General features: G+C 40.5%; 1 protein-coding gene across 1 annotated transcript in view; it reads left to right on the top strand.

Annotated features, from left to right (window-relative positions):
• The window catches only part of PIKFYVE (phosphoinositide kinase, FYVE-type zinc finger containing), a 123,596-nt gene that overhangs the window by 20,143 nt on the left and 81,184 nt on the right, over nucleotides 1-22,269 (top strand). The window contains exons 10-23 of the mRNA XM_075284849.1: nucleotides 157-268; nucleotides 726-873; nucleotides 1,524-1,691; nucleotides 8,465-8,527; nucleotides 9,312-9,441; nucleotides 9,525-9,702; nucleotides 10,106-10,180; nucleotides 10,255-10,362; nucleotides 11,242-11,382; nucleotides 12,649-12,775; nucleotides 15,961-17,129; nucleotides 19,081-19,181; nucleotides 21,133-21,204; nucleotides 21,908-22,079. Of these exons, the coding sequence (XP_075140950.1) occupies nucleotides 157-268; nucleotides 726-873; nucleotides 1,524-1,691; nucleotides 8,465-8,527; nucleotides 9,312-9,441; nucleotides 9,525-9,702; nucleotides 10,106-10,180; nucleotides 10,255-10,362; nucleotides 11,242-11,382; nucleotides 12,649-12,775; nucleotides 15,961-17,129; nucleotides 19,081-19,181; nucleotides 21,133-21,204; nucleotides 21,908-22,079 (2,764 nt within the window). The remainder of the gene's footprint in view (nucleotides 1-156; nucleotides 269-725; nucleotides 874-1,523; nucleotides 1,692-8,464; nucleotides 8,528-9,311; nucleotides 9,442-9,524; nucleotides 9,703-10,105; nucleotides 10,181-10,254; nucleotides 10,363-11,241; nucleotides 11,383-12,648; nucleotides 12,776-15,960; nucleotides 17,130-19,080; nucleotides 19,182-21,132; nucleotides 21,205-21,907; nucleotides 22,080-22,269) is intronic.

Raw genomic sequence — 22,269 nt, forward strand, 5'->3', positions numbered from 1 at the left:
TAACTGGTTTACTGAGTCTTTTAGTTTTAAAATGTTGAGGTGCGATGATCAATATCTGCAATCCACTAGTTCTGTATTTTGGCACCAGGGTCTGCTCCTGTATTTTTATAAATGCCTCCTATTGATGTTGTACTTTTTGTTTCCTTCTATTTTCAGAGCTCAAGCCATAGCTATTGGGCAAGCCCTTGTGGATGGCAGATGGCTTGACTGTGTCACCCACCACGACCAGCTTTTCCGTGATGAATATGCATTGTACCGACCTCTACAGGTAGCGTCCTAAAATCTCTGCTTTATCTAATGGCAATTATATACAATAGTGTATGTAATACACATAGAGATAGATAGATACACACATACACGATTTCCTGGTGACTAGAGATGAGCGAACACTGTTTGGATCAGCCGATCCGAACAGCACGCACCCATAGAAATGAATGCAAGCACCTGTGACGCCAGTCGGACGCCGGCAAAGTCAGCGTCACAGGTGCTTCCATTCTTTTCTATGGGTGCGTGCTGTTCGGATCGGCTGATCCAAACAGTGTTCGCTCATCTCTACTGGTGACGTTTTATTCATCCAGCATGACCATATAGTGTATTGAGCACACTGGTTGAATAAAACACCTTTTTTTTTTTTTTTTTTTTTTTTTGAATAAATTGAGAGTTTGGCCTTTTAGTAGTTCTGGAGTGGATTAGCATTATATAAAGTACATGTACTGCCATTTTAGAGCACTGAGTTTTCGGAGACCCCATCACCTGACAGCGATTCAGTGAATTCTGTAGAAGGACATTCCGAGCCATCCTGGTTTAAAGACATCAAATTTGATGACAGCGATACAGAACAAATTGCAGACGAAGGTGAAGACAACTTAACCAGTAAGTTAAAGACAATATATTAAACCTCCACTAGAGGCCTTATTGACGGTTACCACACACCCAATTGTCTGTAGATCTAAATGGTCAGATATTTTACAGTATTGACTCCAGTTCACACATCACTATAACATGTTTTACTCAGGGCTGCATGAAAGCATGCAAATATTATATCTGAATGCAGGAACTTTGGAGTGAAACTAATCCAATTTACAGCTAGAGGTTTATGATTGTTTTGTACCTTTTTAACATCTTGTTTTTCCAATGACCTATACGTATGTTGTGGTGCGTCCTGCTCGATAACTGTAGGCCTGCTTCTTCTGCTAGTTCTGGCTCTCATTGAATAGCTGTTCCTCTGTTTGCTCACCATTCTCTAGTAGTAGAATATACATTTTCTGAAATATTGGTTCTTTAATACCAAGTCCCCAAGAATCTGTCCTGAGGTTCAACTAAATGTATTCAGCGTTTCACTTCATTTTCCTCATGTCCCCATGTATGAACCAGCGTTGTTGGTTGTGTTTTTAAGGACTGATCTTGGGGACCTCCATTTACTAAATGTAGCTTCCCCCCCCCTCCCCCCGCCCTGATTTACCCTTTGTTTTCCCTCCTCCTTTCCTCCCCTTGCTTTTCTTCCCTTGCTGTATCATGCAAAGATTCTGCAAGTCCTAGCAAACGTACATCAGTCAGCAGCTTCCAGTCTGCTATGGACAGTGATTCGGCGGCTTCTATCAGCCTCAATGTAGAGATGGACAACGTCAACTTCCACATCAAGAAGCACTCCAAGTATCCCCATGTGCCCCCTCACCCTGCTGACCAGAAAGGTATTCAATTGGTCATTGATGGCCTCCACCATGATGACTGCCATAATCTTTTATTTATACGTCGAATTCTGCTTTCTAATTATTGGTAAATTGATCGTTTCTTAAAGCCAAACCTCCATCCACAATTCTGTCTCATTAGAACATAATTATGCCAATTTTCTAATTGATATATTCCCATATGGGTTTTTTCCTTCATAAAATAGGTAAGTGATATAAAATGGCAGTATATATGGATATGGCCCATCTGTCTCACTCTTGTTATACTAGGCATTGTATGTGCAAGCAGAACATTAGCTTTTATGTTTTTCTCTTAACATTTTTAACTGGAGACATTATTTTAAAGGGGTTATCCAATTCTTTTTAAAGCCAAATAACTGGACACTTCAATGCAAAACCCTTCCTAATCTATATCCTATTTTAAGTTCAGCACCATTTATCTGATTTCTTTTCAGGTCGTTGACCTCAGAGTGATGTTTTGTTTGCAAACTCACTATCCCTCCTTGTGCCAGCAAAAAAAACCCTCACTGCACCACATGACCTCGTGTGGGAGTGATTTATTACCTGTGATTTCATTGTAAGGGAGAGTTTAGAAGGGAGGGGTACATAGAGAGTGAGAGAAGGCAGATTAATCATGGGAAATTTAGTTTATCCACAGATTCATGGCATGTAAAAACAGTGAAACAAGGAGCAGCAAGTAAAATAAAGCAAAGCAAAGGGAGCACAAGGGAACAGTTACAATTTAGCACTGCTCTGGATGTATTTGCAGAAACTTTTTGGAATCTGGATAACCCCTTTAAGTACATTTGTAATAATTATGCTTATGTACCGTAGTACTTAATTGGTTTTAACTGCACGTATTCTATTTATACTTGCTTTGTGTGTAGCTTCTATTTATGCTGCTGTAAGTGTGTTCTTTTCTGCATGAGCACACACTTATGAATTGATTTCTCTTGTGGTTGCATGCAGTATTTTGTTTTCTTTTAACGAATGCGTTATTTTTTTTTTGTTTTTGTTTTTTTTTTTGTGTGCATGATGGTTTTTAGTTTTTCTTGTACTAATGACTATAGAACAACATTGAAAATTGTTACAAACAGATTTCTTCAGGAGCTTTACTTTATAGACTTATAGAAGGAATATTAGGTTACCTCTACAGTCATGGCCAAAAGTTTTGAGAATGACACAATCTTATATTTTCACATGATCTGCTGCCCTCTGGTTTTTGTGTGTTTGTCAGATGTTTTTATCACATACAGAAATATAATTGCAATCATATTATGAGTAACAAGCTTATATTGACAGAATGAGTTGATGCAGCAAGTCAATGTTTGCAGTTTTGACCCTTCTTCTTCAGGACCTCTGCAACTCTCCCTGGCATGCTCTCAATCAACTTCTGGACCAAATCCTGACTGATAGCAGTCCATTCTTGCACAATCAATGCTTGCATTTTGTCAGAATTTGTAGGTTTTTGTTTGTCCACCCGTCTCTTGATGATTGACCACAAGTTCTCAATGGGATTAAGATTTGGGGAGTTTCCAGGCCATGGACCCAAAATCTCTGTTTTGTTCCCTGAGCCATTTAGTTATCACCTTTGCTCTATGGCAAGGTGCTCCATCATGCTGGAAAAGGCATTGTTGATCGCCAAACTGCTCTTGGACGGTTGGGAGAAGTTGATCTTGGAGGACATTCTGGTACCATTCTTTATTCATGGCTGTGTTTTTAGGCAAGAATGTGAGAGAGCCGATTCCCTTGGCTGAGAATCAACCCCACACATGAATGGTTTCAGGATGCTTTACAGTTGGCATGAGACAAGACTGGTGGTAGCGCTCATCTCGTCTTCTCCGAATAAGCGGTTTTCCAGATGTCCCAAACAATCGAAAAGGGGATTCATCAGAGAAAATGACTTTACCCCAGTCCTCAGCAGTCCACTCCCTGTACCTTTTGCAGAATATCAGTCTGTCCCTGATGTTTTTTCTGGAGAGAAGTGGCTTCTTTGCTGCCCTCCTTGAGACCAGGCCTTGCTCCAAGAGTCTCCGCCTCACAGTGCGTGCAGATGCACTCACACCTGCCTGCTGCCTTTCCTGAGCAAGCTCTGCACTGCTGGTAGCCCGATCCCGCAGCTGAAACACTTTTAAGAGACGGTCCTGGCGCTTGCTGGTCTTTCTTGTGCGCCCTGGAGCCTTTTTGCCAACAATGGAACCTCTCTCTTTGAAGTTCTTGATGATGCGATAGATTGTTGACTGAGGTGCAATCTTTCTAGCTGCGATACTCTTCCCTGTTAGGCCATTTTTGTGCAGTGCAATGATGACTGCACGTGTTTCTTTAGAGATAACCATGGTTAACAGAAGAGAAACAATGATGCCAAGCACCAGCCTCCTTTTAAAGTGTCCAGTGGTGTCATTCTTACTTAATCATGACAGATTGTTCTCCAGCCCTGTCCTCATCAACACCCACACCTGTGTTAATGGAGCAATCACTGAAACTGTTAGCTGGTCCTTTTAAGGCAGGGCTGCAATGATGTTGAAATGTGTTTTGGGAGATAAAGTTCATTTTCGAGGCAAATATTGACTTTGTTTATAAAGAGTGATCAGCTTAACAGCAATTACTTGCAATCTGGAGTATATGCAATTTGCCATTAGAAAAACTGAAGCAGTAGACTTTGTAAAAATTAATATTTGTATCATTCTCAAATTTTGGCCATGACTGTAGAACGTTATTGTAACTTAGTCTGTTAGGATTTCATGTGGTTTGGGTGCTAAGGAACTCCTGACAGATTCTCTTTGAATAAATAATATGAACTGTATATGTTATTCTGAAATGCCATTGGACTGCACAGAAAACATAGTTTGAAAACTTGGCCGGAAAGGGGAGATCTGTCCCATTTCTAATCCACACCAACTTTCCCTCATTTGGCTTAAATGACAGCCCCCTCCCTTCACACAGATGAGCACAATCCCGTCAGTAAGACTTATTTATAATGCCTGGTTCACATCTGTGTTTGTTAATGTGCTTTCTGCTCACTGCCCGCACGAATCATGTGGACATGAAAGTAGATCACGATCTACTTTTCTGTCCTCATTTTCCGTACGGACACAGCACGGAGAGCACACGGACCCCATTATAGTCTATGGGGTCCGTGTGCTTTCACCGCACACCACTTTCCAATGCCTTTGGTAGTCCGTTCGGGGAAGTCCTCATGCAGTCTCCCTGAACGGATAACCAAATGCAGATGTGAACTAACCCTTAGCAACTAGGGAGCCTGTCAGGATTTCCTAACAAATCTACTGACAGATTCCCTTTACTTAATACCAGTTTCTTCTACTGGGTTTCATAAGAAGTTATACAGAGTGTTCTTTATATAAATCCGGTACATATAGCTTTTCAATATTCTCCAGATTTAATCAACCACTGTACCAAGTGTAAAATCTCGCCGCCAAAAGTCTTCTGAAGCCTCTAGCAACAATCCCCAGTATGCTTCATTCAGTTCTGAAGACAGCTGAGCAAGGTTGCTTGCTGGGAGTTTCATTATGGCTGGAGCGCTAAAGGTTGCAGATTCCTGTTCCACAGCATAAAACTTATGTACTGTGATACTGGTCATGGGAAACAAAGTGAGGAGGTGGGAAAATAGATTCCTACACAGATATGGAACTTCGATTGAACTGTGACAGGTTTTATATGGCACTATAGCTTTTTTCCTGTCATTGACACATGCAGAACAAAATTAGTCCCTTCCTGGTTGCTGCCTAAATACTGAGATATCAGACCTTGCGCAAGTACAGACCAGGCCTTGCTATTTATAGGTTCATATATGCTCTTGTGATGAGAAGGAAAACCCCAACTTCTGGCTCAGTACAGCTCTATGTAAGGTGTATAGAAAGGTGCTAAGAGCATGACCGCTTATTACATAAAGTTTCATTCTCTAAGCAATCCTCTTCTGAGAAGCTGAGTCCTTGTGTCCATACCTAAACATTGTTGCAGGTCTGCAGTTATTCTTGTAAGTAGCAATACAAATGAATCAGGGATTGAGGAAATGTTATGCTTTGACCACAAGATGGCGTGACAGTCTCATAATACAGACCATTTTATGTCTTGAAGCTCTTTCGTCTCCTCTTCTTCCAAATTATGTTATCTAAAATCAAATTACCTGTAATAAGCCATGTTAGCTGGGTTCACACCAAGTTTATGCGGCTTATTGATGGACGGGATATCAAAATCTGCTTCACTACTCTGCCCAGTGAAAAATGTGCAAACCTGATGGACTCCTTATAAATTCTGTTATGGAATAGATTAAAACAAATGTGCCATATCCCTGATGGCTCCTCTAAAACAGAATCTGTGATGGTTCCAGATAGAAGTCTTGTGGCATTTTTACTTATTTCAGTTGTTCATATAGTTCAGCATATTCTACAGATATAACTCACAATCTTATTCTAGACACTGGCATATGGCTCAATTTCACGATAAGCCAATTACATTATCTGACACTCTGCTACACCCCCTTTTTGGTAAAGTGGTGTGGGCGGCGCAAAAATGGCAGCTGCAACTGTTTAAAAGTTCACAAACCCTAAAAATCTAACACAAAATATTAAACCTTCCCTTGTATAGTTAAATGGTACCGATCAACTTGACGTGTTTCTGAGATGTCATAGTAGCTATGCCATAGATCTAGCCACACACTTACTGCTACTATAGTTTGTACTGGAGTCGTAGGTACAAATTCGGGACAACCTCTGCAAGGAGTTTGTGTGGGTTTTCTCCTGGTACTCTTTCCTCACACACGTGAAAGACATACTGGTAGGGAATTTAGCTTGTGACCTCCATATGGAACAGAGATTGACAATATTTGTAAAGTGCTGTGAAATATGATGACTTTCTAAGTGACCAAAATAATATAAACATATGGTACTTTCCAATAATGTTGTCAAGGAGGTGTGTATGTGTGCTTTTTTTTAAAAATGTATTTTTAAATTTATTTTTATGCTCAGAGATGAGCGAGTATAGGTATTCGATCGGATACTACAGTATTTGATATACATGTACTCTGTCAAATACCGCACTGTAAATGCAGTAAAAATTCATTGGTTTGTATTCTGAAAATTGGTATAATGAAAATAAATAAATAAATCAGAAGTTGATGTACACAATATACCCATTTGATAAACTTTATTACTAAATTGTCTGTCCCTCTGATGATTTAGGCCTGTTAGGGCATGGTGAGCGTGTGCCATACAGCCAAAACCCACCCTCACCCCCATGCAGTTTGCAGAGGTCGTCCCCTCACTGTTTTGGCTTGTCTCTGAGGTAAGGCCACGCGGTCCAGCTGACATTTGGATAAAACCCTGCCCAGCTGCGATGGCCTATAACCGCATGACTTTGTGGATAATGCCAACGTAATGGCTTCATAATTGGCTGCCGCCTGCAGTATCCAGACTGTGTGTTCCTACCATTACCAAGGCAGAAATGTTCTCCAAGCAGTTATTTTGTTGAATGGAAACCTCTTTATAGTAATTTTCTTTCCACTTTCACATTAGTCTTTTTCTATGTGATTCGGTGTTTCTACACATTAAAAGGGTATTCCCATAACTCTTGTTCACCAACCTGCAGGCTGTGTGCTCTGTTCACTTCCTGGTTTTCTGGGCATATTGGTGGGCGGGATTTCCCTTGCTCTGCTTTCTGCTATGTTTGCAGTTAGTAATGAGGGATTGGTTGTGAATGCATTAGCACAGTATGAAGCTGATGTGGAATCTGATGTAACAGCTGGATTTGAGTCAGCTTGCATTCCATACAGAGGTATCGAACTCCTTATCTCAGCCCTTATCAGCCAAATTCAATTAAACTGGCTGATAAGTGAAAGAGCTGAAGATAGAGTTCAGAAATCCCGGAGCTCTCACCTCCCCCTCCCCTATCTGAGGAGCTCCATTACTTGTCAGACATAAGCAGCACTCGGCCCCTCCCTTTCCCCCCTGAGAGCAGGCAGTTAGTCACTTGGGAAATGAGCAGATAAGCCCAGTGGCCATAGAAACTGAGTGTAAACAATGAAGTGAATAAATGGCCAAACAAAGCTGTTTTGATAAAGCAATGTATTTAGGAAAAGCCTTAAATCCACATAAACTAGCAGTATAGATAGGATCCTTGTGATGGTGCAATCCCTTTAAAAAGTCCTACGTGTGTAATAGAACTTCTGCTTGCTGGGCTGGTGATAAACCAAGATTTATTATAATATGTAGAGGTAATGATATGGATGTATACACTCAGATGATAGGCATTTAATAGGTCGTATAACAGGTATGTGCTGTCGTTTTATTTAGTAAAATCTTCTCACAATGACGTATATAGTTCAGATTTTTATTATAGTATTGTCTATCTTGCATGCTTTCTATATCACGTACACAATTTTCATGTTTGTCTTGTGCTTGCACATGGTTAATTTCACCAATCGCCAAATTGAATAATCATACAATATTTTCACTGTGGGTGGAAGCCGGGTCACCAGGAGCCAACTCCGGGGAGTAGATAAACTCCGTGGCCCTGGTTAGATTTAGACTTTGCTATGAGCCATTGCTCTGTTTTGTGGGCTGTCTGTTATTTGTGAAGATCTCAGCTTTCTGCTGTGGTTCTCGTTCTCTGTACTGTACAATGACACCAGCTCTGTAGGGAAGCATTAATGCAAGGGTTTCTATGTGGTTTGAGTCATACAGGGTGTGCTCTGTACTTTATATAGTTGGAATTCTTGAGTAATGCCATCTGTCTTCTCTGCTCTCATTTTACTTTTACAGAGTTTCTTCTGTCTGAAGATGGTTCGCAGCAGATGATATCCATAAGTGACGCCTTCATTAAAGGTAAAGCTAAGTTAAGATTTTTTTTTTTCTTTCCGTCTTGTTTAAAGTGTATTCCTTATTGGTGGCTTACAATGTGAGAAGACCAATGCTATATGTAAATGCATTGCACAGTGACAAGAATATGAGATTCCATCTTTGCGCATGTTGGTGAGGCTCCCCCAGCACCCCGATTATTGGCTGTGATGAGCAGGATGTGATGGGGAGAGAAGACTTGTTTCTCTCCCTGCATTTTGAGGGTTTGACTCTTCATCACTGTGGACCCCGCTCTACTTTATGTAAAAGCAACAGGAGTAGAACAAAGTTGTGGCTGTAACTGACATCCTGCTGCGGTCTACAAATCTAATAATCGGGTGCTGTGGGGACCCTTGCTTGTATGAGTAATGATGTTTATCCACTTCAGAGAAGGATTTTTGAAAACTTTAGCTTTTTTTGCCATGCATTACTTGGCTGTGCGGTACAAACTGCTAGGATCTACCAATAATCTAATGTGTATAGATACTGGCAAAGCTGCTTAGGTTGGTAGCATTGTATCTCAATGTTACCTTCTGATAAGCCTGCACAGCTAACCCATACAAGTTATCTAGTATGCCATCCTTAATGTCTGTTAAATGTCAAGGACCAAAAACACAGGGCTGTGCTTTACCCGTCAAGATTAGATTCAAACGGATTTATTAAGGTTTACACACAATGTGTTTCTCAAGTGCAGAAGAACTCCTTTCTGCTGGCTGGTTGAATCGGCATCCTTTCGCAGAAGTGACTTTACGTACTCTGCTTTTATTTCTAGAGTCTCTGTTTAATAGACGTGTGGAGGAGAAATCGAAAGACCTTCCTTTTACTCCATTGGGCTGGCATCATAACACCCTGGATCAACTGCGAGAGGAAAATGGAGAAAAGCAAGCAATGGAAAGACTCTTGTACGGAATACTGTGGTTTACATTTCAGTAGATTGAAATCACAGAACATTCAGTTATTTTAGCTTTATTTCTTTTATCTTCAGATCGGCCAACCACAGTCACATGATGTCCCTTTTACAGCAGCTTCTCTATAATGAGTCTCTATCTCTTTCTTGGCGTGATGTTATTGTGCCAGTCGTGTGTCAGGTGGTGCAGACTGTCCGACCTGATGTCAAAAATGATGATGATATGGACATTCGCCAGTATGTCCACATCAAAAAAGTATGTACACTTGCAGATTTCCAAAATTGTCTGAAAGTCTTAAACTGTTCGCACTGTTTCTGTGCTTGAAATGATGTTTGTCTAAATGTTTAGTAGGAATATGTTGGACTCCTCAATACATTTTAGCTAAAGCTGTTACGGACTTATCAGTCAGCCAATGAACTCTGTGTGTCTATGATTTGATCAATCCTCCCAATATATTGTTTAGCGAAGCCTGCACATATTCCTAAAGGGAGGCTACCCCCACCCAAATTTCTTTTCAACCCCCTACAGTATATTGTTTCGTTTCTCCCCCTCCCCCCTGCAAGATATCTTCACACGTTCCTTGCACATAATTACTAACAATGTATTTTACAGTGTAAATTTGACTCTACTTATGGGCAGCACATTATTTCTTTTGTAGATCCCAGGTGGAAAGAAAGCTGACTCCATGGTGGTTAATGGCTTTGTCTGCACTAAAAATATCGCCCACAAAAAGGTAATGCCACTATTGTGCTGCTCTCTGTGCGGTTGTCATCTATCTTGTTCTCACCGCCGTTTGCTTTGTTGCAGATGAATGCCAGCATTAAAGGCCCCAAAATTCTGCTATTAAAATGCTCCATTGAATATTTGTATCGAGAAGAGACCAAGTTTACATGCATTGATCCAATCGTCCTTCAGGTTAGTTATAGAAAGTCAAAACCAGATCTGCAAATTTCCTTCCTTGGACCTAAGCTGAGGCTAAACTACAACATTGGTTGTGCAAATTCTAGTCACAGTGATATGTGATGTTAATGCCAGCTAGGGTGTTTCTGACGATACAGTCACATATACATAGGTCCAACCGGACTGTGTATTCAGCTTCTGAGAGCTTGGGATGTTACGGGAAAACAAGGATGTGGAGTCGGTCAGAAAAAAATTACCAACTTAGACTCCAGCATCAAAGTGATTATTATAGTGTATAATTTTATGCAGAGGTTTGTAGCATATTTTCTTTCATAGGAATTTATTCGCTAGCTTTTTTTTTTTTTCGTGAATTAGAGCCTTTCTGCTTCAGTTTTACCACGGTTGTTGGCCATTTTATGAAGGAGTCTGCATCAGAGCAGGAGTTGGGTTGTGGAAAAAGCAGAGGAGTCGGAGTTGGTGGTTTGGCCTTCTGACTCCATAGCCCAGATGGAAACGACCCAAAATCAATTAGTAAAGTATATTACAACACTTGGTAATGTCACAAATGCTGACAGGAAAATGCTCTTAAATAGTTCAAATATGCTTTGTGTCTGATCATGAGAATGGAGTCTGACGTTCCAGTGTTTGAAGAGAGCACACAGCCACTCCATCTTTAGTCTATGGGGCTGCTGGAGATGACCAAGTACAGTGCTCAGCTCTTTTCTAGTGCTAGAGACTTTGAATGGCGTGGGACTGAGCTTTCCTGACTGCTGCTCCATTCAAATGAGGGACGTAGGAATCCTCTCACATGATCAAGGGGCGTTCTATCTGTATATGTTTAAATAACATTTCATAAGTTCCTGTCTTGATGCTGTCATGATTTTTCTCTCTTAGGAAAGGGAATTTTTGAAGAACTATGTTCAGAGGATAGTTGATGTTCGACCAACCTTAGTTCTAGTGGAAAAGACCGTGTCCAGGATAGCACAAGATATGCTGTTAGAACACGGAATAACTTTGGTTATCAATGTTAAACCGGTATGTAATATACACATAAACCAAAATGATTGATAAAGATCTGATTGTGACAATAGCAGGTGATGTATTTGGTTACCAGCCTCAGCTGCTGAAAATAACATATGACTTTATTCTATTGGATTTAAAAATGGAAAGCTACTTATGAAATGTGCATTTCATTTATGAGTAATAGAAGCCTTCCTGCTGTCTTCAATATGGAGTGATAAATTCATTGTGGGAGAATTGAGACTCCTCCAGCAGAGTTACCTCTATAAATCATTGACCACTTTTTTTTATTTTTTTTTACTTTGTTTTCCAAAAAAATCTTACATCCTGGTTAAAAAGCAGTTTAAAAATTTTCCTGCTTCCGCAACTAACCTAAATCCTTCCCATTATTTTTAATACACAAAGTACATGTAACAGAAAGCAGAAACTGAAATAAGTCACAGCATGTCTGTTGGGCTACTTGTGATATTACGTGCTGTGACTCATAAGTCTTTGCAATCTGTACATAAAATTGCTGATGCTTTAGACTGTTATGCCGTCACTGACTTTACAGTCATATAATAGATTCTCTAGTTGGTGTTCTCTTGCTTAAAGGAACACAAACCCAGAAATGAAAGATAAGATGAAGATTTTATGGAGAACACAGGAATTAATTTCCTTCTGATCTCCTCCGGTTTTGTCTGCAACTAGGGTGAGGCTTAACAAAGGATCATGAGGGGGAGAAAAAAAATCCACCACCAGCATTAACCGCTGAATCGGGAGTTGAGGAAGGGAGGGGGGGGCAGTTAAAGAAGTTGTCCAGGCTTAATATTTTATGGCCCTTAGGTGATAAAAATATGTTTAAGGGGCCAGCACTCAAGCTAGTCATCTCTATGGAGCTGCTTCTGGCACCCATCCAGCACACAATACAGGGCAGAAGGCTCCATCCGTTGGCTAGCAGACTGGTGCCTTAATGCAGTTTTGTGGAAATGATCAGTCTGAGTGTTGGGGCACCCCTATCGATGATAGTTATGGCCTATCCTGAATATATAGTCCATAATTTAAAAAAAAAAAAAAAAAAAAAAAAGGCAACCACTTTGAGTTGTTTAACACAAAATATAAACCAAAATCTGTGGCTTATCTTGCCAAATGATGACATTTTAGGCAGACTGAACAATGTTCATCTTTGGACTAAAGTCTGTCGTCAGCAGTCATGAATGATCGTTCAATAATGTCTAAATATACAGAGATTGTCTAGAGCGCTGTCTGGTATGGAATTAATGTTTCCTTTCTTTTCTCTAGCAAGTTTTGGATCGAGTGAGTCGAATGACACAAGGAGACCTGGTAATGTCTATGGACCAGCTGTTGACAAAACCTCGTCTTGGAACATGTAACAAGTTCTATATGCAAGTGTTTCCACTGCCTAATAGTAGGTCCATGTCTTTAGTCTTCATAATACACAAATGGATTTTGCAACGTGTAAACTGTTTAATGTTGTGGTTCATTTTTTAAACCCTGGGAAAGATTAAACTAAACTAATAAACAGTGAGAGTCTCTGCTCAGGTCCCTGGTCTCCCTAACCTTTGGTCTGAATGGTTTTGCATCAGCCAATCAGAGGCTGAGCAGTGAGGCTGTGTTCAAACAGGGCATTAGTGCAAAGCCACCGATTGGCTGGCACTCGTGCATAGGCAGAAAGTATCCAAAGACCTGACACCTGAATGCAGAATCCTTGCTTGTATTCCAGTTGCTGAACGGACAGGTGAGTATGCATTGTGTGTTACTTTAAGCCCCCCCCCCCCCCCCCCAAAGTGCCTCTTTTAATACTAATAGTTTACTAATGTATATTGTACATGTATGTGTAATACGTTCGTATAAGATGTAGCTTTTTTTTTTTTAATTTTTATTAAACAGACATTATCATAATGGACACTCCGCTTGGTAACCTAATCCTCTTAAAAAAGCCTTTACCAGTGGACCCCATAGACTAAAATGGGGTTCTGTTTTCCAATTTAAAAAGGCAAAAAATACGGAGAGAAAAGCTTTTCTCTCCACATTTTTTTGAAACTGGGGAAAGAACCCCCTGAATGAAGTTTAAGCCCTGCTGTGAACCCAGCCTGACACCAACTGATGTTAAGGGGTTGGTCAGGGTCCATTTTATACTGTTGGTTTTTTTGGGGGGAAGGGGGGGGTGTGGCCACTTTCTGAGCATGCAGACAAATGACAGCATAACTGACACCCATCCGTTACTCATAGCCTTTAACATTAAAAAAAATAACAGATGCTTGATGTCCGTCATTAAACCACAGTCCTACATGCAGAATTTTTTTTGTCCTCAAAAAATAACGGACATATGATGGATTTGGTGTAAATCGACACGGTCACTAACTGTCACAAGATAAAATCCCATTGAAATCAATGGAAAACGGATTTGTGACTGTTCTGCTAGTGTACATTGCTAAAATCTTGTAATGGAAAATGGCAATTGACTGTCAGCAACGGTAGTGTGAACGACCCCCTGAGCTTGTCATTCCAGCTGCTATAATCAGATTTTTTTTTTTTTTTTTTTTTTCTGTTCAGGAAACACACAGGGTGTGGGGTGTGCTTATTTTTTGAAGTTGTGTAATCCCTTTAGTTTATAGGCTTTTTAATATTTCTTTCCAGACTACAAGTAGATTTTATTTGTTTTTATTTTTTATACAAGTAAACAAAGAATGGATGTTTATCGTACTATATTTCCGTTTTTTGATAACTCTTATGCATCGTCTGGCAATGAGTGAAACTGAAACCTGGATGGCACACAGATGACATCTGCTTTTATCTTCAGGGACTTATAGACTTGCATGGCTCAACAAGTAGAGGAAAGAGAAGATATACATGTAATCATATTCTCCCCCCCCCCCCCCCACACACACACACAATGATAAAAAGAATTTGGGAAGGCTACATTCACTATAGTAGATCCTTGAGCTGTCTTGTGTAGGTTTGTTTTGTTTTTTTTTGTGTGGGGGTTGTTCGTTTTTGTTTTGTTTTTTTTCTTTTTTTTCTCTTCGTAATTTAGGCGCTTTCTTAATGTGAAAATTGTCCTGACTGCCAGGTGCAAAATATCCAAAATGCTCTAGCTGCAAAATATATTAGGAAATGGCATCATGAGTATGCTAGGAATTTTACTGGCTGCAAAGGGACTGTCAAAATACCACAGAGAATAAGTGCTCTAAACCAGTGGTTTCCAACCTATAGTTGTCCATTTGTGAAACTACAACATCCAGCATGCACTCACTGCAGCAAAAACCCATTATATTCTAGGGCTGGAGCAGCCTGGGACTGCTGAACTGAGCTCTCAATATGCTAAGCTAGGCTAACAGTATCAATTTCTCAGGAATGGTGGGAGAAAATACCAGCTGTATTGGGGCCAGTGAAGCAGCACTTATTAAAGGATATAGAGAGCTGGAGAAGGCGGTGGTGAACTCTAAATTCAAAATGGATTAAAACACACAACTTTTTAAGGTTGCATTCACATATACAGTATATGTTCTTACAATCAGTTTCCCCCTGGCAGGATGCACACAAGCTGTAGGGAAACTGATGGATCCCATAGTTTTCAATGGTATACAGTCTTGCACAAGAGGCATCAGTTCTGGCACTGGATATTTACCGTAACTTGACTCCCAGAAAACTGCTTTAGGCCAGGGCCCCACGGGACGTGAACGCCGAATCCCATGCCTACTTTGTGGGGAAAAAAAAAAGCGTCGCGGACAGCGCGGTGAATCTCAGCATGTCAATTATATCTATAGAAACACCGGTGGCTTTCCCATAGATATAAGTGTAACAGAGTTTGCGGAGGAAAACTCTGCGACCTTTCTGTTGAAAGTGCTGCGGAAAGGACCGCAATGCGATCACACAGCGCTTCTTCCCACAGCGCTTTATCACTGCGATTATGGCCAAGGCCTCATGTTGTGGAAACGCAGCTTTTTTTTTTTTTTTTGCAGGTTTTTTTTTTTTTTTTTTTGAGCCAAAGCCAAGAATGTCTACAAAAGGAATGGGGTCTATATGAGAAGTTGTTATACTTCTCCCTTCTGCTCAATCCACTCCTGGCTTATGCTAAAAAAAAAACTGCAGAATCTGCAACAAAAAGCTACATTTCCGCAACATGGGGCCTTAGCCTTAAGGGACAAAAAATCTCTTGTGATTGTACCTCAAGATAAGCTTTTTACAGACCCTTTTTTTGTGCATCCAGATGGTTTTACTGTAAGTACAAAGCATGTTTGAGCCATAAAATTAGGCAGGGACTCCCCTCAAGTCTACAAAATCAGCTGATCAAGAATCTGCAAATAAGCCTCTGCGGCAGCTCCATTGCCTATTTCTATGGTTTCTTTGCCAGGTCTGTTTGATGAAAGATGGGGGAGATTCTAAATGGGGGTGGCCTGGGTGTATTATTAGTAATAGGTATATAGTAATAGGTATGTATTAATATGGAAACTGCTCCTATTGCTATTCCCTTTTTTATATTGTAATAAATTGCATTTTGTGTCCATATTAAATATTGTTTGGTAAAAGTAAACCTTTTTAGTAATTGTTTCATATGTTTAATACATCTTTTTTTTGTGTTTGCAATAGATGAATCTAAAACCTTGATGTTCTTTGAAGGATGTCCACAGAACTTGGGTTGCACCATAAAACTAAGTGGAGCATCAGAGTATGAGCTGGCCCGTGTGAAAGACATTATAATCTTCATGATCTATGCAGCCTATCATTCTCAGCTGGAAATCTCATTTCTTATGGATGAGTTTGCTATGCCACCAACACTACCAAAAAGCAGCTCTTTTAGGTCACTTATTGAAGGCTACGAAGGAGATGGTAGTCAGAAAGATCTGTTTAATGGCGAGGAATGCCGTGTTATAAACTGGGAATCTGACCGCTCTTCAGATCGCTTGCATGTTATTTCCGAGTCCCAGTCTTCTGAGGACCTAGAGTTCATAGAGCAAAGGTCCTGCTTTGAGGAGACCGGAGAATTGGACAGTAAAATGTCAGAAGCATCATCTTCAGCACAACAGGACCTTCCTAAATTATCAAATTCCTCTATTTTGTCATCAGTCTCCATAGAACCTGAGCTTTTTACTCAAATGTGTCTGATACCTGGTATTTCCAAAGATGATGAAATGTCACATAAATTTGAGGAGGAAGAGGAACCCAAAAATGAACTTCGGCTCTTTCGTGATCCCCTGCAAGATGATACTGGTTTATATATAACTGAAGAAGTCACATCCACCGATGACAGACTTAAAGTACACTCCATAGCTTTTAAACAGGAGCTGAAAGATGTCATTTTATGTATTTCCCCTATCATTTCTTTCAAGGAACCTTTTCTGTTGATTGAAAAAGGTATGCGGTGTCCCACAAGGGACTATTTTCCAGAACAAGTGTACATATCGCCATTACTCAACAAAGAAATGAAAGAAATGGAGAGCCGGAGGAAGAAACAGCTTTTACGTGAACTATCCAATTTGCAAGGAAACCATGGCAGTGATCAGGGGAAAACTATTGAGGTTCTTCCATCTCATGAGCTTTTGAGCACCAAAATTGCAGAGCACTTAGGAGACAGCCAGAATTTGGCGACCATTCTAGCAGACTATCGGGCTAGAGGAGGCAGAATACGACAGAAAGATGTTGATCCATTTGTACAAACCAAGGAGACTCCAAATGGTGTCCTAAGTAAACATGACATGAAGTATGACTCCGATGAAGACAAAGGTCTGAGTCAAAATGAGATGTCCTGGAACTCCAAGGTGAGGTTTATGCCCAAGCATTTTAACATTTTCCATTATTTCAAATTGTATTTAAAGAGGAACTCTGAAATTCAGACGTTTCGGTATAAACTTTGTGTCTGACCATATCTATTAAATAGCAAACCTAACCATAGTGCTTTATAGCTTCTCTGGCTGCACACTCATGTAGTTGCTTAAGGCCGGGTTCACACGATGTATTGTGGCACGTAATGTGGTACGTAGACGGCGCGGGAGCTTTTGCGGGCCGTATACGTTCCCATTGTTTTCATTGGGAGCCGGTACCGTATACGTGGCGCTATTTTGCGGTCGTGATTTTGTGGCGGCCGCAAAATAGCGCCGCGTATATGGTACCGGCTCCCATTGAAAACAATGGGAGCGTATATGGCCCGCAAAAGCTCCCGCGCGGTCTACGTACCACATTACGTGCCATAATACATCGTGTGAACCCAGCCTAACTCTGCAAGGGGGAGTGTATATGTCCTTGCAGAGTCAATAGCCCACCACCCAGATGTATTCAGACAATGGGCATGTGGCTAAAGATATATTAGGTGGGCCAGTAATCAGACCAGTTATTAAGAAGTTTTTTTTTAGGGATATTTATTCCCATTAATTGCCCTGTCTTGTAATGCTCCTTATCAGCCAATGGGCAGGTAACTGGTATCTTTTATTCAGCATAAAACATGCAAAATTATCGGCGGCTTATTACCCTGTGTAAAACTGGGTGTGTTGTCGACATTCAATACAACTTAATGGGGGGGAGCATTTGTAGCAGTGATGGTTCCTCTCCAGTGTACTTTGAACTGGCCATTGCAAATTATCAAAGCATTTTTCATTGATGGGTCTTTGTTCTAATCAGTACATGGATATTGTAAGGCTGTGTTTTAAGATGTGTTTTGTTTTGGGTAGTAATAAGCAGCACACTTTACTCTGCAATTCAGCGGTAAACTATTTGCCATTCACTGAAAATAACAAACTATAAGGCCGCGGCCCCACTGGCCGGAAACGCCATGATTTTGTGAAAATCGCAGCGTTTTACAGTACTTGCAAAGTGGATGGGATTCATGCGAATCCCATGCCCACTTTGTGGGAAAAATCAGTGCGGACGCTGCAATTTCCAAAACCGTTGCGGTTTTGAAAATCTCAGCATGTCGATTATATCTATGGAAATTATGGCGGCTTTCCTATAGATAACAAAGTCCACAGAGGAAAACTCAGTGAACTTTCTGTTGAGAGTGCTGCGGGAAGAACTGCAATGCGTTCATGCCTCGACTCTTTCCGCAGCGCTTTATCGCTGCATTTCCACCCTGTGGGACCTTAGTCTAAGATGCAGCGAAGCTGAAAACCACAGTAAAATTTGCTATGATTTACTGCAATTCAAAAAAGCATGCAGTTCTTAATGAAAAAGCTCCCTGAAAACTGTTTCTGAAAAATTTTAGATTTTATTAACAGGGTTCCAAAGGAGAGACTGTCCTGTTTGTGAGTCCTCATTTCCCTTGTTATTTGCCTTCCCTCATTTATTACCTTGATTAATATCAATGGAAAACTTAATGAGAAGTCTTGGCCTGTATTTTCTTCTCATATGCCGACATTTACTGTTAGCGCAAACAGTCTGAAAATACGCTTCATTTTATCAGTGACTGATGCTGGATGATAATTTTTTCTGTATCTTTAGACTAGCAAGCATGCATCTATACCTCACTTTATTTGGGTTAATTTGTGCCAAATGTTGAAATATTATAGCCCAATCTAAATGTGCCAGAGATGCAACACACACTACCAAAGCTGCACATGGATTACTCCAGTGTCTGGTTGCATTCACAATAGTAAATCCAGACTCTTTAGAAACCCAGAGAACTGAGTGCAGCTATAGGTACTAAAGGAGTCCTGAATTCTACACATTTGTATGTAGAAGGTCAAAGATCCATCTGATGATTGTATTTCTTATTTCCAGATTGACTGTCTCAGCGTATTGAACCACCAAAGGCTGTGTGTGCTGTTCAGCAGCTCTAGTGCACAATCCAGCAACGCTCCTAGTCCCTGTGTTAGTCCCTGGTAAGCTGGTTCTTATTGGCTGTTGTTTTTGGGTTATACTGTTGGTCTACCTCCTAATTATTTGGTATCTACATGTCCATGAAAGTCAGTGCTAGAAAATCGTGCAACACTTTAGGACAATTCATGTTGCCAGAGAGATTCTATTGGACAGACTTTTCGGTATGTGTGTGACACCAAACACCCCTCGATTAAAAACAATTAAATGTTAAATGTAGGTATAACTTAATGGTTACAACCAATTCAGTTTGATACATAATCCATAATAAGACAGTATCTTCAGTACTAAATAATTCTATAAAAGCAGGTTATGACCGGTTCATTTTATACATATGGTTTATTAGACAGCTGTTGTATACAGATCCCTGGGACATATCAGTAGGTGACCACAAAAGCTACTGGGGTATATTAGAAGACAATGTCTATGTCGTCCATAGACGAGTATTATCAGGAGCGGGAGGGGGCGTTCCTCCCCGCTCCACAGTACAGCGCGATTGGCGCCGCGAGGCAGAAGGACGTTCCTGGCTAACTGTCAGAAACGCCCTACTGAACATAGAAGAGCTACGGTACCAGACCGTAAGCTCTTCACACCGGGCACAGATCGGGAAAGCCGACAGTGTGCTGAATTCAGCGCACTGTCAGCTTTCCGGCAGTATATAACACTGCCTTTGGGAAAAATGGTGAAAGGTCCTCTTTAAGTAGTCGCCCTGCATGCAAGACCTTCTCTTCTGTCAGAAAAGTAAAAAACATGATGGAGGAAAGTTTCCCTCTGACAGGGAGTTCAGTCTGCATTGGCCATTTAATGTCTATTGCTCTGACCCTGTGATGGATTAGAGCACCGGACATTAAATAACAGTAGTGTGATGTCGCCCTTTAGCGTTTCCACATGCGGTATTATTACAACTTGTGATATGGGCAGAGGTTAGCCCAACAAGAAGTCTAGGGGAGTGTCCACACTGTGTGTAATGTAGTCTGAGAAGCTGGTGGGCATTTTATAGATGTGATGGAGTTCTAAATCAGAAAAATAAAGAGCAACTTGTATTTTTAACTCTGTATTGTGTGTGTTCACATTTCTATAGTGAGCTGGAGGATCAGCTAGGTCCCTGTAGTAATAGTCCACTCAGTGTCTGCATATTTATGTATATGTTCTAAAAGCAGCCTAGATCTGCATTACTTTAATCTGTCTCTGGTCACATAGGGGGCTATTACACATGCTGTTTTTACTTATGTTAAAGTGATTTTCCTGGGTTTTTTAATTGAACTATTCTTAGAATAGGTCATCAGTTCAATATCCATGGGGGTCTGACACCTGAGACACCCCGTCGATCAACAGTTTGCAGGGCTGTAAAATGTATTGTCTTTGCTTGTGTTTCTAGAGTGACCAGAAACTCTGCATAAGGCTAAAGTCACATGTTGCAGAAATCCAGAAGCCATGCATTGCAGGAAAACTGCCTTTGTTGCAGATTTTGCGGCTTTGATTTGAGCCAAAGCTAGGATTGTATTTGGTAGGAGGGAGATGTAAAGTTCTTGCCATATATTTCCCATTACTTTTGAATCTACTCTTGAGCTGAAAAAAAAAAAAAAAAATCACAGGTTTTTCAGCTCTTTACCAAAGGTTCTTTGTAACCTGAATGGCTGGTAAAAGTTAGGGCAGGAGAAAAGTGTAGCAGTTGCATGAACGATTTGAGTGCTAAACGTCATGTGAACCAATGCGTTCCTCCCAAATGTCGAGAGTTGCGCTGTGTAACCAGTACACCTCTCACTGGCCCACATTTAAGTTTTTGCTTGGGTTTTCTCCCACGTGCCAAAGACCTACTAATAGGGAAATTTAGATAGATAGATAGATAGATAGATGGGACAGTGACTGACTATCTGTAAAGCACTGTGGAATACGTTGGTGCATAATACGAATATTTATTTGAATTTACTGATCTCTGCCTCACATTCTATACAGGATTGTTACAATGGAGTTTTATGGTAAAAATGACCTGACTCTGGGTGTTTTTCTGGAAAGATACTGCTTCAGGTGAGCTCTTGACTATCAATTATTCTTAGTATATGGATAATGATGTTACTTGAACGAAAATTGTAAAAATTCTTAGGGGGGAAAAATGGATAAAATAAAACTATTAATACAAAGTAATTTTCTGAAGACTCTTTCCACATTAAAGTGTAGATTCACTGGACTTCTCGGTGTGTGTCATTGTGGGGGGTGGGGGTCACAGCACCATGGGTATGGGTCTGGCTACAAATGGGCTGCCACTAGGAATATAAGGGCAAATAAAATAAAAAGTTCTAGTCATGGGATATAGTCTCACCTCAGACACCATGAAACCTATTGTTTTTACACGGTCATTACTTATCAGGGTACAGGATACGTATTTTGTCTCCTGACTCGTAGCTTTTTGGTGACCTTTCAACTGTACTGTTATCTTTTCTCACCTACCCTTTTTTAACGTTTTATTTTTTATACTAATAATTCAGTGGGTGAAAGCCCTATTGTATGGACCAGCAATAATCTGCAAGCATGTGCAGCTCCATGTATATTGCTAGATCAGATTCTCATTTCCTTTATGTACACAAAGCTATATTCTAATAGTTTCCCTGTGTGTGAAAATATTGGAATTAAAAATACGTAGAATTCATTTGCATTGGATTTTGTGTAAATGGTTGCTGAGTACTGTTACGTATATCTTCTTTAATATCATTAAATTTGTGCTCTTTTACAGGCCTTCATATCAGTGCCCCAGTGTATTCTGTGACACACCAATGGTGCACCATATACGACGTTTTGTGCATGGTAATGGCTGTGTTCAGATTATACTAAAAGAGCTGGACTCTCCTGTTCCTGGTTACCAGCACACTATCCTTACATATTCCTGGTGTAGGATTTGCCAACAGGTATCTATAGCCAGATCTTACATGTGGGATCCAATGGGCTGCACTCCATCATATAGGCTTCTAATTGTTCAGACCACAATCAACTGAAGCTCCAGCATATGTGCTGATGGGGTGTCGGTGCATCGCCCCCCATACCTAGCTCTCTGTATAAACACTTAGAATCTGAGGTGTTACTGGCTGAGATCTGAGT

Source organism: Leptodactylus fuscus, chromosome 8, assembly GCF_031893055.1.
Source record: "Leptodactylus fuscus isolate aLepFus1 chromosome 8, aLepFus1.hap2, whole genome shotgun sequence".
Lineage (NCBI taxonomy): Eukaryota > Metazoa > Chordata > Amphibia > Anura > Leptodactylidae > Leptodactylus > Leptodactylus fuscus.